Here is a 17,673-nt window from a genome sequence, read left to right as displayed (position 1 = left end):
TCCCTTTCCTCCCTGCCCTTCCCATTCAACTTTTAAGCCTTAACTGGACTTAGATGTCAATAAAGGCTTTAAGGGTTCTGGGTGGCTCAGTCGTTAAGTGTCTGCCTTTGGTTCAGGTCATGACCCCAGGATCCTGGGATCGAGCCCCACGTCAGGTTCCCTGCTCAGCAGGAAGCCTGCTTCTCCCTCTCTCACTCCCCCTGCTTGTGTTCCCTCTCTTGCTCTCTCTCTCTCTCTGTCAAAACAATAAATAAAATCTTAAAAAGAAAGAAAGAAAGAAGGGCTTTAGATGCTTCTAGAAGATTATAAGCCTCAAAAAGTTGAAGAAATGACTCTCTGTTAGGTCTCTTGACAAGTGGAGTTCCTATTTTGTTCAAAGGCATTTCAAAGCCCACTCTGTAGGAACTCTAGATTCTAGCTGTGCTTTGGGGGGGCCCAATCCTCAGTAAAATGGGAGAAGTAACATCTACTCTGCCAACAGGTTCATTATGGTGGCGTCAGGGGGTGAGAGTGAATGTGTTTTGTACAGATGGGATTGTTATGACCACGTCCTAAATGTTTTTCTCCCTGTTCTGTATCAGCAGCTTTTCACCCCAAACAGTCCTGCTTTAGCTGTGTGTATGAGGGGTGGCCCTACTTCATGTGAAGCTCTAACCTTGCTCCAAGAAGCACTTCTTACAGAGTTCTGCTCTGAGCCAAGCTCCCAGCTGGGCACAGAAGGCCTGGCCTCTAAGGGGTATCTTCGGGGCACGAACAACATCTCTGGCAACATGTGAAATGACAAAAGATGTGCACAAACACCCATAAAATAACCGAAAGTGATGGGCCAATAGAGATAAGAGAGTAATAGAGTTAGGGCCTGGACTTGGAGAAAGGGGATTCAGGGGCACTTCCTTGAGGACGTGAACAGTCATAAAGCCAGTACACAGAGTAATATTGAGCAAAGCGGACTGCATGGCCCTCTACTTCAGGTTGTAGGGGGACACAGACATGTTGTGAGATGTGGAGATGACACTGGAAATGATGATGTTGATAATAATTAACGTCCATTAAGCACTTTCTTTGTGCTAGGCAATCTACTAAACAGTGCTTAAAAATCTTTACTATTTTCAAAATTAAACTTTTTTTTAAAGTAAACTCTACCCCCAACATAGGATTCAAACTCATGGCCCCGTGATCAAGAGTTGCATGTTCTATAGACAGAGACAGCATGCGTCCCTCAAAATTAAACCCGTAATAAAAAGTCTAAGGAAAACAAAGTGTATAAAAAGTGTACATTTGGGGCAGCTGATGGGCATGGTCAGTGGAGTGAGTGACACTTGGTCTTTGGGTCGTGAGTTCGATCCCCAGGTTGGACGTAGAGCTTACTTAAAAAACAAACACGGACAAAACAAACTGAGGGTTGCTGGGGGGAGGGGGTTTGGGAGAAGGGGGTGGGATTATGGACATTGGGGAGGGTATGTGCTTTGGTGAGTGCTGTGAAGTGTGTAAACCTGGTGATTCACAGACCTGTACCCCTGGGGATAGAGTATTATGCCTCCATCAGAAAGGATGAATACCCAACTTTTGTAGCAACATGGACTGGACTGGAAGAGATTATGCTGAGTGAAATAAGTCAAGCAGAGAGAGTCAATTATCATATGGTTTCACTTATTTGTGGAGCATAACAAATAGCATGGAGGACATGGGGACTTAGAGTGGAGAAGGGAGTTGGGGGAAATTGGAAGGGGAGGTGAACCATGAGAGACTATGGACTCTGAAAAACAATCTGAGGGTTTTGAAGGGACGGGGGGTGGGAGGTTGGGGTACCAGGTGGTGGGTATTATAGAGGGCACGGATTGCATGGAGCACGGGGTGTGGTGCAAAAATAATGAATACTGTTATGCTGGAAATAAATTAAAAAAAAAAATGACTTTAAAAAAAAAAAAAAAAAAAAAAACAAACACGGTGCATCTGGTTGCCTCAGTCGGTTAAATGTCCAACTCTTGATCTCAGCTTAGTCTTAATTTTAGGGTTATGAGTTCTAGCCCCGAGATGGGCTCCAGGCTGGGTGTGGAGCCTACTTAAAAAAAAGACAAACAAGCAAACCAAAAAACAAAAATAGAAACATTAGACTCTTCAAAAAAAAATGTACATCTCACATCAGAAATAACCATTATTTTGAGCGGAGCAATTTACCCACATAATGTCATTTAAACTATAGAGAAATCTTATTGGAAAGATTGATTCCCATTTGTAGGTAGAGAAAATGAGACTCAAGAGAGGTCAAATTTAACACCCAGGTGGTAAGCAGTGGAGCCTAGACTCAAACCCTAGCCCAGTCAAGGCCAGAGGTAACTTTGTTAGGCCTCTCAGTGAGGGGCTGAAACCAGCTCTGGAGGAAGGCCCTCACATGTGTCATGAGCTTTCAGCGAAGCTGCATACCAGCTAGAAGAATAAGGTCTGAGTAGCAGAGAAGGCCTAGAATTTCCCTTCATCTCTTTGTGACATCTTAGGAGTACCGGCTTTCTGAGTTCTGTCTGGGTAACAGCTCTGTATATGGGTCAGTGTCCTGGCAGGGAATAGACAGCACATTTAAAATGAGTTAAGGGACTATTTGCAAAGCTGTGGTTGGAGTTTAAGGGACAAGATATAGGTAGAGCTCTTAACCATCCCTAGGCCTGGAGGGACAAGAGAAGGCAGTTTGGGGAACTCAGAAAGGGTGGATATGGGGAGCAGAGCGGCCTATTGGGAGCTGTAGCTTTCCTTAAATGGAATCAGTGCACCCACAGAGACCTAGCAGGGAAGGAGCTGAGGAATAAGGAGACTGACCTCACTCTCCTCTGGCCTCCCAATACCCTGCTGATGCATTTTCTAGCCAATCCCAGTCAGCAGCCGGAAGTGAAGGGAGGCCATTGACATTGCCTGGACTCCGCTTGGGCACAAGCAGGGTTGTAAAAGATGGTGAAAGGTTCTGGAGGGATGAGGTATCTGGCACAACCTTCCTTATTGACTTGGGTCTCATTTGTTGTTCTCTGTCAGGCCACTGCCCATTGAGTGCCCTAGCATTGGTGGGAACCAATACCATCTCTCCATGGAACAAGGAGGCAGGTGACCGAGTTACAGCGGCAGTCTCTTTCTTTTCTTCAAATACCCTGGCTATGTTGTCCTCACCTACTGAGTTAAGAGTTGGAGCCTAAAGACTACCCACCCTGGGTCCCTTAGGATTCTGTGGCTACAGCGATGGTGGGTAGGGAGTTCTGGGATGGAAAAGCTGGCCAGTGGTCATCTGGGTGAGCCTCTTAGACAGCTCACCTTCCTAATGAAAGATCAAACTGGAGCAAGGCTGCACTCTCCTCAGTGATAGAATACCTGATTTAGGGGCACCTGGATAGCTCAGTGGGCTAAGCCTCTGCCTTAGGCTCAGGTCATGATCTCAGGGTCCTGGGATAGAGCCCCGCATCCAGCTCTCAGCTCAGCAGGGAGCCTGCTTCCCCCTCTCTTTCTGCCTGCCTCTCTGCCTACTTATGATCTTTCTGTCAAATAAATAAATAAAATCTTTAAAAGAAATACCTGATTTGGACAAGATGGTCTCAAAATCTCAGACCTGAAGTTCAGTCTTCGATTATTCCTAAACCACTAGTATGGCGATGGGAATGAGCTGTGTGTGTGTGTGTGTGTGTGTGTGTGTGTGTGTGTGTACTGGGCCGCAGTCTGGCCTCAGACACATACCCTCTGCTTCAACCTTGCTTACATCCACCGTCCTCCCCCTAGGGAAGAGAGCTCAGGAGCTCTCTCAACAGATATTATTGAAATTTCAGGGAGGTTTTCTTAAAATAAATAAATTAAAAATAAGCAAATGGGGCACCTGGGCAGCTCAGCTGGTTAAGCATCTGCCTTCGGGTGAGATCATGATCCTGGTGTCCTGGGATAGAGCCTCACATGGGGCTCCCTGCTCGGTGGAGAGCCTGCTTCTCCCTCTCTCTCTGCCTGCCTCTCTACCTTCTTGTGCTCTCTATCTCCCTGTCAAATAAATAAATAAAATCTTTAAAAGAAATAAGCAGGATAAATACTGAATGTAGGGGTTCTGCTACCTATGTCTCAAATACATCATTTTAATTTTATTTATTTACTTTTAAAGATTTTATTTATTTATTTGACACATGGAGAGAGACAAGAGAGAGAGCACAAGCTGGGGAAGTGGCAGGCTGAGGGAGAAGCAGAGACCTGATGCAGGATTCCATCCCAGGACTCTGGGATCATGACCTGAGCCAAAGGCAGCCACTTAACTGACTAAGCCACCCAGGTGGCTACAGATCCATCCATTTTAGATCATGTTCCATGATCTTGGGCAACTAGCTCCAAACTCCTTGGTGATCTGGTGTAACTGTGGCTCCTTTTCCCCTTTATTTTCCCCTAAGTTTTTTTTTAAAAAAAGAATTTATTTTAGAGAGAGTGTGAGTGAGCATAAATGGGGGGAGGGGCAGAGGGAGAAGCAGACTTCCTGCTGAGCAGGGAGCCCAATGATGGGGCTCAACCCCAGAACCCCAAAATCATGACCTGAGCTGAAAGCAGATGCTTAACCAACTGAGCCATCCAGGTGCGCCAGGATTTATATTAACTGTACCACATGATGCTCTTCATTTTGCCTTAAATGTGTCACTTTCTACAGCTTTTTCTTTCTAATATGTTTTATTAGAGAAGTATTAGAACTACACTTTAGAAAGGCTGGGAAATGAATGCAATAACAAAATTGTGCCTGTGATCCTATTGCCCTAGTATAACTAATATCACTTGTGAATTATCTTCCAGTATTTTCATATGCATGATGACTCACCTAGTTGTTTCCATGCCATAACTATCTGATTTTTTTCCACCACATTGGATCATAACTTTTTTTCACGTTTCTGTATAGTTTTTATAGTTTTGCAACCTCTTAAAAATAATTGGCTATCTATTTCTGCTTGGTTTTTGCCTTTTATTTGTTAGAGATAAATTATTACTTGGGGCGCCTGGGTGGCTCTGTCATTTAACTGTCTGCCTTCAGCTTGGGTCACCATCCCAGAGCCCTGGAATCAAGTCCCACATTTGAGTCCCACATTAGACTCTCTGCTGAGCTGGGAGACTGCTTCTTCCTCTGCCCCCTCCCTGCTCGTGCTCTCTCTCTCTCAAATAAATAAGTAAAATCTTAAAAAAATAGAAATTACTACTTTAAAATGATTTTTTAGGGGGTTGCCTGGGTGGGTAGGCATCCAACTGAGTTGGTTAAGCGTCCAACTCTTGATCTCAGCTCAGGTCTTGATCTCAGGGTTGTGAGTTCAAGCCCACACCCAGTGTGGAATCTACGTTAAAAAAAAAGAAAAAAATAAGATTTTTAGGGACAGCTGGCTGGCTCAGTCAGTAGAGCATGTGACTCTTGATCTCAAGGCCATGAGTTCAAGCTCCATATAGGGTGTGGAGCCTACTTAAAATTGTAAAAAATTAAAAAATTTTTTTTTAAATTTCTGATGAAGAAAATAAAGAACCTATAATCTCATCATCCAGGTAATACAGAATTATATACATATTATAGAGATAATTTCTTTTTATATCCAGACAATTTTTTTAAGATTTTATTCATTCATTTGACAGATGGAGATCACAAGTAGGCAGAGAGGCAGGCAGAGAGAGAGGAGGAAGCAGGCTGTCTGCAGAGCAGAGAGCCCAAAGCGGGGCTTGATCCCAGGACCCCAGGAACATGACCCCAGCTGAAGGCAGAGACCACAACCCACTGAGCCACCCAGGCGCCCCCAGACAATTCTTAAAAACACCTTAAAAAATAGGACATGTTGATGCTTCAAAGAGTAAAAACCTCCTCATTGTCCATCATTGTTCTCATTGTCCCCATTGTCTTAAACTTTTCTGCTCAAAGTTTTCCATCATTAATAAGTTCTATGTGTCCCACTTCCTGCTGAGCTCTGAATCCGATAAGTTCCCCACCTGTAACATTTGGCATTAAAAAAAATCTTTTTCCATTGCATATATAAATATATAATTTTAATATCTTATTTTGTAGTCTTTTTATTTAATATTTGTTATTTTTTTTTAAGTAGGTGCCACGTACAGTGTAGAGTCCAACACAGGGCTTGAACTCATGACCATGAGATCCTGATATGGAGACCAGAGCTGAAATCAAGAGTTGGACACCCAAAGAACTGAGTTAACCTGGGTTCTCCTGTAGTCTTTTCAACTTAGCAATATAGCATGAATATTTTTCTCCATTACAGAGTATAATTCCACTATACATGCAAACTATAGTACAATGTATCAATCCATTTTCTTATTATTTGATAATCAGGTTGTTCTTCCTTTTTAAAAAAATATTTATTTATTGGGACGCCTGGGTGGCTCAGTGGATTAAGCCGCTGCCTTCGGCTCAGGTCATGATCCCAGCGTCCTGGGATCCAGTCCCACATCGGGCTCCTTCCTCGGCAGGGAGCCTGCTTCTCCCTCTGCCTCTGGCTGCCTCTCTGTCTGCCTGTGCTCGCTCGCTCTCTCTCCCTCTATCCCTGACAAATAAATAAATAAAATCTTTAAAAAAATATATTTATTTATTTATTTATTCATTTGAGAGAGAGACAGAGACAGAGAGAGCACAAGCAGGGGGAGAGGCAGGGGGAAAGGGAGCAGCAGACTACCCACTGAGCTGGGAGCCCAACATGGGGCTCAATCCCAGGACCTGTAGATTATGACCTGAGCTGAAGGCAGACGCTTAACCATCTGAGCCACCCAGGTGCTCCTCTACATTTAAAAAAAAGATTTTATTTATTTATTTGAGAGAGAGACAGCATGAGAGCATGAGTGAGGACAGGGGCAGAGGGAGAGAGAGAAGCAGACTCCCCGCTGAGTGGGGATCCCAATGTGGGGCTGGAGCCCAATGTGGGGCTCGATCCCATGACCCAGGATCATAACCTGAGCTGAAGGCAGATGCTTAAACCAGTTGAGGCCCCCAGGTGCCCCTAGTTGTTTCTACTTTTTAAAGTTATAAACTGTAATGTGATGAATATCTTGGTAGTGTAATCATTTGAAAAGTGACTTTTATTGTCGCTCTTATTTTATTTTTTCTTATTGCACATATTTAGAAAAATTAGGATATATGGATTAGAAAAAGAGTAAAATAAAAATCATTATGACTTCACCCATCCATACATAAATCACCTTTTTATATGTTCCAATAATTATTCCAGATTTTTCTAACAAATACATTAATATACTAGTTCTTAGGGTGCTTGGGTGACTTAGTTGTTAAGCATTTGCCTTCAGCTCAGGTCATGATCCCAAGGTCCTGGGATTGAACCCCACATTGGATGCCCTGCTCCACCAGAAGACTGCTCTCCCTTTCCCATTCCCACTGCTTGTAAGTTCCCTCTCTCACTGCCTCTCTCTCTCTCTGTGTCAAATAAATAAATAAATAAATAATATATATATATATATATATATATATATATATACACGCACACACTAGTTATTTATGGTAACTGATTTCTTCATTATATTTTATTTATTTTAAAGATTTACTGATTTTTTAAAATTATGTATGCTAGTCATCATACAGTACATCATTAGTTTTTTTTTTAGATTTTTAAAAAAAGATTTTATTTATTTATTTGATAGAGAGAGATCACAAGTAGATGTGAACTGTATTTTGTGATGTGAAATAGACACTCCCTCCCCAATGGTTAACTAATTGTCCCACTACCAATTCCCCCACCAAATTGAAATACATATCACACACATCTTTGGGGATGTTTCTGGACTTTCTGTTTGTTTCCTTGGTTTCTGTGTTAATTAAACTGGGAAAACTTAAAGAAAGGATACTCAGGGGCGCCTGGGTGACTCATTTAGTTAAGTGTCCAAACCTTAATTTTGGCTCAGGTCATGATCTCAGGGATTCAACCCCTCCTGGGGCTCCCCTCGGGGCATGGAGCCTGCTTAAGATTCACTTTCTCCCTCTCCCTCTGCTCCCCCTCCAAAAGGGATGCTCAAAGGCAATTGGTAGACTCAGAATACCTTTCAAGTTCAAAGACAAGCTGCCAACTTACCTTGTCTGTATGTCCTTCCCTGTTTTCTTTTTATATGGTGCCTCTATGTTGGTTACATTCTTATCTCCTTTTGCTTCCTGTCACTTCTTTAGACATGGTGGAAAGCTTTGGTGAGAATTCTTAGGATATATGCAGTCTTGGTTTTCGTTGAACACTGGGGAAGTCACTTATGGATATATATAATAGCAAATGTCAGTAGCTTTTGGATTTCCCTGCAAACTTCTTCAATACTCCTGGGTATGGCCAACAATCCGTAAGAGGTAGGCAGGCTCTCAGGATCTTCACACTGGAGGCCAGGTTTTCTCCTCTCTGCATGTTTCCCTCCTGCAAAGGATGCAGCTTGTCCTGGTATGGGAGGCAGATGAATTTGGAGGGCACTCTACAACGTGTAGGCAACCTCTATACAAACATTTCTAAAACTCAGCTGCTTCAAACTAGGCTTGAGAAGCATTCGCTTATGGTGCTGTGGGCCAGACTGGTCTCTGCTCAGTTACAGGAATGTCAGCGATCCTGGGGTGGAAGTAGCTTGAAGCCCGGATGGGCAGCACGCTGGGCCAAGGTCCTACTGTTTTAAATACAGTCACTGTAAAATATTTTAACAATCTGTAGGGCACACGAATTTTCATTTTAGGGAGAGAGATTTAATTTTTATGCATAACTTTCTAGGGAGGTAGAGCAGGTGTCGTAAGGGAGAAAGGGCTCGTCACTCAGTAAGTCCGGTTTCCCTCGAAGTAGAACTCTGAGAACCTGATTTCTCACGCAGTGCTCCCAAGAAACCCGGCTCTTCCGCACCGCTGGGCAGTGACCCGACCGACTGTGGCCTCGGGAGCTGCGACGCAGGAGCGCGCAGCCAGCACCAGCCCCAAGCCAGACCCAGCCAGCTCCAGGGGCGGGGCCGCGGCCGCACGGGGTTGAGCGCCGCGAGCCGCACCGACTGGGCTCCAGGCGGAGTCGCGCCGCTCCCGCCCCGCCCTCCGGGACCCGCGCCGCGCCCCGCGCCCGCGAGCGCGCCCTCCGCACTGGCCTGCGGCAGCAGGACTTGCCTCCGCCTAGTGGCCCGCCGCGGGCAGGGAGCTGGCGGGCGGCGGGGCAAGGCATGGCGGGCCGCCGGGCGCCGGGGGAGAAGCGCTGGCAGCTGGTGCGCTGGTGAGTGGGCACCGGGGGGGCCGCGGGGCCAGGTGCGGAGCGAACTCGCGCGCCCCGCGCCCCGCGCCCCGAGGTCCGGTTGGGCGCGGGAAGGAGCGGGGCGCTGGCCCGAAGTTTCTTCTTGAGCTGAGGTTGCGGGGACAGGTTTACAGAGAGGCGCCGGACTGGGGGTCGTAACCATCCCGCGTCCCTGCGCGGGGTATTTGCGGCTCTCCCGAGAGGTCGGCACTGGAACCTGGGACCCTGTCCCTGACGTCAGTCTTTGGAGGACCCTACCCTCCTTCCACAGGCTCATAGGCTGGGTTTTCCTCCTTCCTTTCCCCCCACCCCCCAACCTCAGCTTTCGGATTTGTGCCTTGGGGGTCCCCCGCCCACCTCCATTCCGTCTGCTGCTTTGGTTGGGCCAACGAATTGAGCCCCAGGGGCACAACCCACAACCTTCAGCGGCCCTGTTCAAGGAGATAGCCCTATCTATACAGGGACCTCTAAGGATGGGGCACTTTGGAGTTGGGGGCTCAGAGGTGGGGGCTTAGAATGTGAAGGAAGAGGTCCCTGAGTAGGTGGGTCGTTGCCCCTGCCCCCACCGCAGTCCTGCCCAGGCCTTTGGGTATCAGGTTACCTGACTGCAGGCTGAGCCGGTTTCAGACGCAGCAGCACCGGGATTCACCTGGGTTGGGCCTATGTCCCCAGTGTCCAAACGAACATTGAGGGCTGCTTCGGCCGGAGGCCTGACCTCTGCTTGGTGGGATTTCGAATACAAGGTAACCTGCTTTGGGAGAAGTCAAAAAAATCAAAGGAGAATGTCTGGCTGGGGCGCCTCCCCATTCCACATCATCCCACCTACACCAGGACCAGGGAGCATCTCTGAAGTAACATTGTGGACACATCGAACCAGGCATATTCTGTAAATGGAATACAAAGAAGAATAATATCATCAATAATAACAACCTGAGCTTCCTGCACACTTTATTCTGTCTCCAGGATTGGGGTGTTGCAGTTAGTCTTCATAGTGATGCTCAGAGGAAGGTATCAGCATCCCCATTTTACAGATGAGGAAACTGAGGCTTGGAGAAGGAAAGTGGTTAGTCAAGGCCACCCAGCAAATAAGTGGCCGAGTCAGGGTTTCTGCCCAGGTCTTGCCCAGGGGGTTAACTTCTCCTCTGTTTTGCCTATACCTGGACTATCCCACCCAGCCTGTCTGGACGGCCAAGTTCCCATTGTCAGAAAACTCTAACATGTCAGAGCAGAAGGGGTCATTGGGTTTCCAGCCTGCTCAGCCCACCTCTGCGCTGGGAAGATCCCAAAAATCAAAGTCCAAGTAATCAAAATTGTCATTTAGAAGTGGAATCACTTTTAAAATTAAGCCACCAGTACATAAAATAGATAAAAGTAGAGTTAATCTGCTTAAAGAGTTAGTAGAAAGCTGGCAGTTACTTAGTGTCCTCTCCCTGGTAAGGAGGCAGTACCCCAGGACTGCAGGACCTCTCAGATCAGTGTTCTTAGTTTAATTCCTCCCCCGCTTCATAGAGGAGGAAGTAGGAAGTTTTAAAGGGGTAGAGCTTAGATTCCTGGTCTGAATCTCTCTCTTTCTCTGCCCTGATGCTGCCTGACTGGGTTGGATCTTGGGCTGAACCGAATGATGCATGAATTTTTGTTAGTGCCCTAATTAGGTTTGGGGTTACTTTTCACCCCCAGGTAAAAGTCCATTGCTGTGAGAAGGTCCTGAAGCTGTGGCTTGAGTGGTCAGGCATTTGGTAGGGAGCACTCTTGAGGGCAGGACACCCTCTGATCCTCTTGGCATGCTCCCAACATGACAGCCTTGGCCCCTCATTCTAGAATTTCACGTTGACTTGGTTTGCTCCACTCAAACTGGCTCAAGAGAAAAAGGGGATTTATTGGCTCACAGAACTGAGAACTCCAGGGACTTTTCATGTTTCAGGCACAACTGCTCCCAGGCACTCAAATGTCACCAAATAATGCTCTATGTTTGTCCCTCTGTTTTTCTGTTTTGCTTTTAGTCCCTTGTGGAGGCAAGTGGGCTATCAGCAGCTGTAGGCAGCTCTCCAGTTAGCAACCCTCATGGAAAGAGCTCTCCTTTCTCAGTGGTCTCAGCAGGCCTCAGGATGTCATGTCATTGGCCTGGCTTGGGTCACATGACCATCCTAGAGCCAATCACCAGGATCAGGGGGATGGACTGCTCCCTTTGGCCAGGCTGGGCCATGTGCCCACATAGGGAGCTGAGGGCTGGGGTCACCAGTACCTCAACCACAGAATTTTGAGTGGTAGAGAGGGTGACGAATGGTAAATTATTGGGCAACAAAAACTGTTGCAAATCCACAATAAAGCTAAAAGGTAAATTAGAAACTGGATAATAATATTTACACAAAACAGGCTGACTGCTAATTTGCTAAATGTAAGAAGTGCTCTTATAAATAAGCTTGAAGGAGCGCCTGGGTGGCTCCCTTAGTTAAGTGTCCGATTCTTGATTTGGCCCAGGTGTTAATCTCAGGATCGTTGAGATGGAGTGCCTCATGGAGCCCTGGGTCAGGCTCCACATTCAGCAGGGAGGGAGTCTGCTTCTCTCCTTTTCCCTCTGCCCCTTCCCCCGCTCAGGCTCATGCTCATGCGCACGCTCCGCTCTCTCTCTCTCTAAAATGAAAAAATACATCTTAAAAAAAAAACAAAAAACTTAAAGAGAAAAAAAGATAAGGAAGAAACCACCCCTGACTCCTGACTAGGTGGCTTAAACAACAGATATTTTCTGACAGTTATTTTCTGACAGTTTTTTTCAGACAGTTTTCTGACAGAAAACAGACGTTTTCTTACAGTTCCGGAGGCTGGAAATCTAAGATCAGGATGCCAGCATGGTCTGGTTCTGGGGAGAGCCCCCTTCCTGGCTTAGGGCTGGCTGCCTTCTCCCTGTGTCTTCCACATGGTGAGAGAGCATAGAAGCTCTTCTGGTGTCTCTTCTTATAAGTACTCGAATCCTATTGAATCAGGGCCTTACCTAACCTTAGTTCCACAAAGGCCCCAGTAGAGTTGTATTGCAGGGGTAGGTCCTCAATGTATGAATTTGAGGTGGGGAGTGAGCGGACAGGGACACGAACTCTCAGTCCATAATAGTTACCCAGAAACACTTGGGAGTCTCAATGGTGAATGATTCAGGCTCAACACCCTGGAAGCTGGTGGATGCTGCTCGGGGTCTCATTGGGGGAATGATGTCTGAACGTGAAGCAAGGGAGCCCACATGTGGGGATCGCTGCAGAAAGAGCTCATACAGAGCAAGGACCTCCCCACAGCAGTGTAGTCTCCACCAGGCTGTGCAGGACTGGTGTTCAACAGTGCCACCTTGTGGTGCTGAGAGCAAGCGCACTAGAGGGCTGTGGGCTACAGTTCTCTCTACATCTGGTATTTCAGAAGCAGAACTGAGGAAGGCTTTGTGGTTTGGGGAGCATTCAAAAGCAAGATATTAAACTTTATAATGTAATAACGGAGGTTGAGGGGGGAGGAGATCCGATCAAATTCTTACCCTAAGGTATAGATATAGTGTGTACCAGTTCCACAGGAAATGAACACATCTGTCGAGCTGTTGAACTCCTTGGTAATAAAAAGATTTTCAGCTGTTCAGATCAGCTACGCTTTTAATGTGCTCATGGTACATAAGAGCAGAGACACATCTAAATAGCCACAGAATATGGGGCAAGGCTTTAGTAGTTCTCTCATAAAATAAAATGCTTCAAGTGATTTTTAAATGTGAAAATCCGGGGCATCTGGATGCCTTAGTCGGTTAAGCATATGCCTTTGGCTCAGGTCATAATCCCAGAATCCTGGGATCGAGCCCTGCATCAGGCTTCCTGCTGAGCAATGAAGTCTGTTTCTCCCTTTCCCTCCACCCCTCCACCTGCTTGTGCACACTCTCTCTCTCAAATAAATAAATAAAATCTTTAAAAAAAGTGAAAACTCAAGGCAGGACCACTTTTAATCTTTACCTGTAGTAAGCGGCCATGTTCAGATTTGTTGGAGAATTAAAATATTTTGAGAATTAGGATATTTTATTATTATTATTATTTTAAGATTTTATTTATTTATTTGACAGAGAGAGACACACAGAGAGAGGCAACACAAGCAGGGGGAGCGGGAGAGGGAGAAGCAGGCTTCCCGCTGAGCAGGGAGCCTGATGCGGCGCTCGATCCCAGGACCCTGGGATGGTGACTTGAACCAAAAGCAGATGCTTAAGGACTGCCACCCAGGCGCCTCTAATGTTCTTTTTTTGTTCTAGTGTCCCATCCGGATACTGCATTACATTTAGTTGTCATGCCTTCTTAGGATCCTGTTGGCTGTGACAGTTTCTCAGGCTTTCCTTGTTTTGTTTTGTTTAAGATTTTTATTTATTTATCTGAGAGAGAGAGAGACAGAGAGAGACAGAGAGAGAGACAGAGAGAGAGACAGAGAGAGAGAGAGAGAGCACAAACAGGGGAGTGACAGAGGGAGAGGGAGAAGCAGACTCTCCGCTGAGCAGGGAGCCTGACAAGGGCTGCATCCCAGGACCCCGAGATCATGAACTGAGATGATGGCAGACGCTTAACTGATTGAGTCACCAAGGTGCCCCCTGGACTTTCTTTGTTTTTGATGACCTTGACAGTTCAGGAAGTACTGGTCTTTTTGTAGAACATCCCCTAACTGGAATTTGTTGGATGTTTTTCTCACAATTAGAGAAGAACCCTTATGATTAAGGGCTATGAGTTTTGGGAGAAGGACCACAGGAATGGAGTGCTGTGTCATCACATCATATCGAGGCTACATACCATCATCAGGATTTATCACTGTTGATATTGACTTTGGTCACCTGGCTGAGCTAGTGTTTGTCAGGCTTCTCCACTGAAAGGTTACTGTTCCCCTCCCTCTTCCCACAGAGTACTCTTGGGAAGGAAGCTACTGTATGAGGCTCACCTTTAAGTAGGGCAGAATTGTGACCTGCTCCCTAGAGGGCAGAGTTTTTACATACATTGTTTGATATTCTTGTGCATGGAAGATTTGTCTCTTTCTCCCCTTTATTTTATGTATTCATTTATTTGTATCAGTATGCACTCATGGATGTTTGCTCTTATAAAAAGAGCTTTATTTTTAAAATTAAAAAAATGTTCTTTTAAAGATTTATTTATTTGAGTGAAAGAGAGAGAGAGCACGCGTGCGAGCTAGCAGGGGGTGGGGCAGGCAGAGGGAAAAGGAGAAGCAGACTCCCTGATGAGCAGGGAGCCTGACCCAGGACTCAATCCCAGGATGCTGGGATCATGACCTGATCCGAATACAGACGCTTAACTGTCTGAGCCACCCAGGGGCCCCCAGAGCTTTATTAAAATAGAATTCACAAATCCTACAACTCACCCATTGAACGTGTAAAATTCAATGGCTTTAAGTATTTCACAGAGTTGTGCAACCATCACCATAATCAATTTTAGAACATTTTCATCTCCCTGTAAAGTAGCCCCGTAACCATTACCTCTATTAGCTTCCAACGCCCCTCTCACCCCCTCCCCGCAAGCCCACCCTTAGGCACGGACAAATCTGCTTTCTTTATGGATTTGCTTATTCTGGACATTTCATATGAATGGAATTGTACAGTCTGAGGTCTTTTGTGACGGACTTCTTTCACTTAGCCTGCTGTTGAAGCCTCAGGGTTCAGTGCCTGCCTGACCTACCCCAGTGTTCAGCTGAAAAAAATAACCTGTAAACCTGTAACCTGTAAAGTGCCTGACCGTTTTCTCTTTTGGTGATGGGTTGTGTCCTTCTGGAGGGGTCACCCCACCCCCACAACCTGCGGTCTGCTTCTAGGAGCAGCTTCCATCCTCCCTCTTTTCATACCCTTCAAAATGTCCCTGACAATGCCCCAGGCTTTGGACCCTACTCTCCCAGGGATAATCCGAGAAGCTGCTTCTTGTTCAGGTTTTAATGGTTGAGAGTGGCTTACAGGGTGAGCCTCTGTGGTGTTTAATCTCTCCTTGAGTACAGTTCAACAGGATTTCAGGTACATGGCAGGTTAATGAGGGATGTACGTGGGGATGGGTGGTGTTTCTTCAGAGTGGTCCAATATAGCAAACCCGCTAAGTTAATAAATTGGATTGATTAATAGAGATCACCTGGGTCAGAGCATTCTAGAAAGGAAGCTTCCCCAGGCTGTGATGACTTGGCGCCGTTGTTGTTGTGACCCGCCGTTGTTGTTGTGACCCTTTGGTGAGGGGTCTGCATGAGGATATTGCAGGGGTTTCAGAGGTGCTCAGACACTATCTTGACAGCAGGAGACAGACAGGCGCGTAAATGACTCATATAAAGGCGGATAGAGAGCAACATTTTGATCAAAGTTAAGCGAGGCCTGCCTGGAGTCCTGGCTCTTCCATTCTGGTGAGAGCATTGGGCAGACTCTTAGAGGCAGTGTGGTTTGAGGGGTTGCAGCGAGGCAGATTTGGGGTAGAGATGGAGGGAGGGCAGTTCAGGTCAGAGCAAAGCCTGAGCGAGGGCTCCAAGGTAAGAACAGGCAGGACATGCTTAGAGAAGGACAAACAGATGAGACAGACAGATGCAGGGGCTCCTATGTGTGATGTGGAGGGGGGTGGGATGATCTGGTGGGAAAGGCTGGAAGGGAACAAAGTGGGAGCGCTTGGACTCTCAGGGGAGCGGTTTGGAGGATACCTGATATGCAGACTCTAACACTGTGGTAATGTGATACGCAGACACTAACAGTTTTGGGCAGGGGTCTGGGGGCTGGTATGGGGGAGGGAGAGTGTGTGTGTGTGTGTGTGTGTGTGTATCTGTGTGTAGGGGGCTGGTTAGGAGGACACTGGATGCCATGAGCTGACTACATGTGTGACCTCAGACAAGTTGACTTCCCTCCCTGGCCTCTTCTTCCTCATCTCTAAAATGGGATCCACCCATTCCAAGGGGCTCGCTGGAAGCCTTAGAGGGGGTGGATCTGTCTGTTGTGGGTAAAGCACGTAAGACCTGTGACTTGGTGAAATTGGTGAAGGCTGATGGGGATGGTGGGGAGGGAAAGGGATAAAGATGACCACGTGGCAACGGACTCACTCACATTATTTCATGTAATCCTTGCCCCAACCCTTCAAAGTGGGTGTTATCGTCACCCCCATTTTATACGTGAGGAGTCTGGGACTCGGGGTGGACAAATCGCTCATCTACTGTTGGTAAGTGGAATCCAGGCCAGGATGCCCACAGAGGCAGACGGGGTGCTTGTAGCTGACATGGTTTGCATTCCTGGTTTGCATTACACACAGAGGCATGGGGTGGGGGGTGTGGTGAGTGAGGAGACAACTGGGGTAGGGGTGGTTCCTGAGTGGGTCTACTTCTCCTGCAGCCTGCGGGCCTGTGTGTGCTTGGTGGGGTCAAGGGCAACCCTAGTATGGTCTATCATCCTGGAAGTGAGGGGACATCACTAGCAGGTTTTGGTTCTGCCACGTCTTTGGGCAAGACTGTTCTGGGCCTCCTGTCCTCATCCTGTAAAATAAAGCTGTTGGAACAGATGAGTGACCTCTTGATCACTAATGACCTAAGACTTCATGATCAGAGGATCAAAAAGATACTTTTTGAAAACATAGTATACCTGTATGGTTCAAATTGAAGAAGCACTATGCAGTGCTCCTCAGCCGCTCAGTTCCCCTTCTTGGAGACAAGTGGTGTCATCAGTTTCTCCCGCAGAGATCACAACAGTGTCATTCAGGACTGAGTCCCAAGGAGTCCGAGGACTAGGAAAGGCATAGAAACTTGTCATCAGAAGAGGATGGGATTAATCAGGGTGGGCTTCCTGGAAGAATCACGTTTTGAGCTGGGTTTTACAGGAGGGGAGTCATCTTGGGGCAGGAAGCATATCACAGAAGAGGGTCATGTCCCAAATGAAAGTCACGATCTTCCCTCGCAAACCTGTTCCTGTCCAGCATGAATGGCACTGTGGCCAGCTGCTGGCTCCAGCTAGGAACTGGGGAACAACTCTGCTGCCTGTCTCCCCTTCACCCACATCCAACCCATCACCAGGTACAGCTAACCCTCAAGAGTCCTCCCATTTTACTCCACCTCCAGCACTGTCCCCTGATACAGGTCACCACAGTCCCCTCTGGACTCCTGCAAGAACCCTTCCCTGGCAGCCCTGCCATTTTCCACCCAGCAGCCTGGATGTTCTTCCCCAAATGCCCCTGGGATCATGTGGAGAGTGAAAGGAGACAAGTGCTCTGATGTGGGAGGTCCCAGGACCCATGAAAGCACTCTGCTCTCTCTGCCCTCCCAACCCCTGCCTTCTGGGAACTCCCCTCGCCCAGAAGATAGCCAGGCTCATTGGGCAGAATCACAGCAGCTGCACAAACATTCTGCAGTTTGTAGTTTCTCCCTCCCGCCCCCATATTCTATGTGGAATAGGTAATACCTCTCCTGTATGAAGACAAACTTTTTTTTTTTTTAAGATTTT

At 46.8% G+C, this 17,673-nt stretch overlaps 1 protein-coding gene across 4 annotated transcripts in view; it reads left to right on the top strand.

Moving 5' to 3' along the window:
- The window catches only part of RAP1GAP2 (RAP1 GTPase activating protein 2), a 232,225-nt gene that overhangs the window by 1,616 nt on the left and 212,936 nt on the right, over positions 1-17,673 (top strand). Inside the window, exon 1 of one of the 4 annotated variants that reach the window (XM_032322454.1) lies at positions 9,142-9,206. The exons of the other annotated variants lie outside the window; for them this stretch is intronic. Within the exon in view, the coding sequence (XP_032178345.1) occupies positions 9,157-9,206 (50 nt within the window). The 5' untranslated portion in view covers positions 9,142-9,156. Of the gene's footprint in view, positions 1-9,141; positions 9,207-17,673 lie in introns of those variants that run through there. 4 annotated transcript variants of the gene reach the window in all.

The sequence above is a fragment of the Mustela erminea genome, chromosome 18, assembly GCF_009829155.1.
Source record: "Mustela erminea isolate mMusErm1 chromosome 18, mMusErm1.Pri, whole genome shotgun sequence".
In the NCBI taxonomy this organism is placed as follows: Eukaryota; Metazoa; Chordata; class Mammalia; order Carnivora; family Mustelidae; genus Mustela; species Mustela erminea.
The sequence above is the reverse complement of the archived record's forward strand: the minus strand, read 5'-3'. Positions and strand labels throughout refer to the sequence as shown.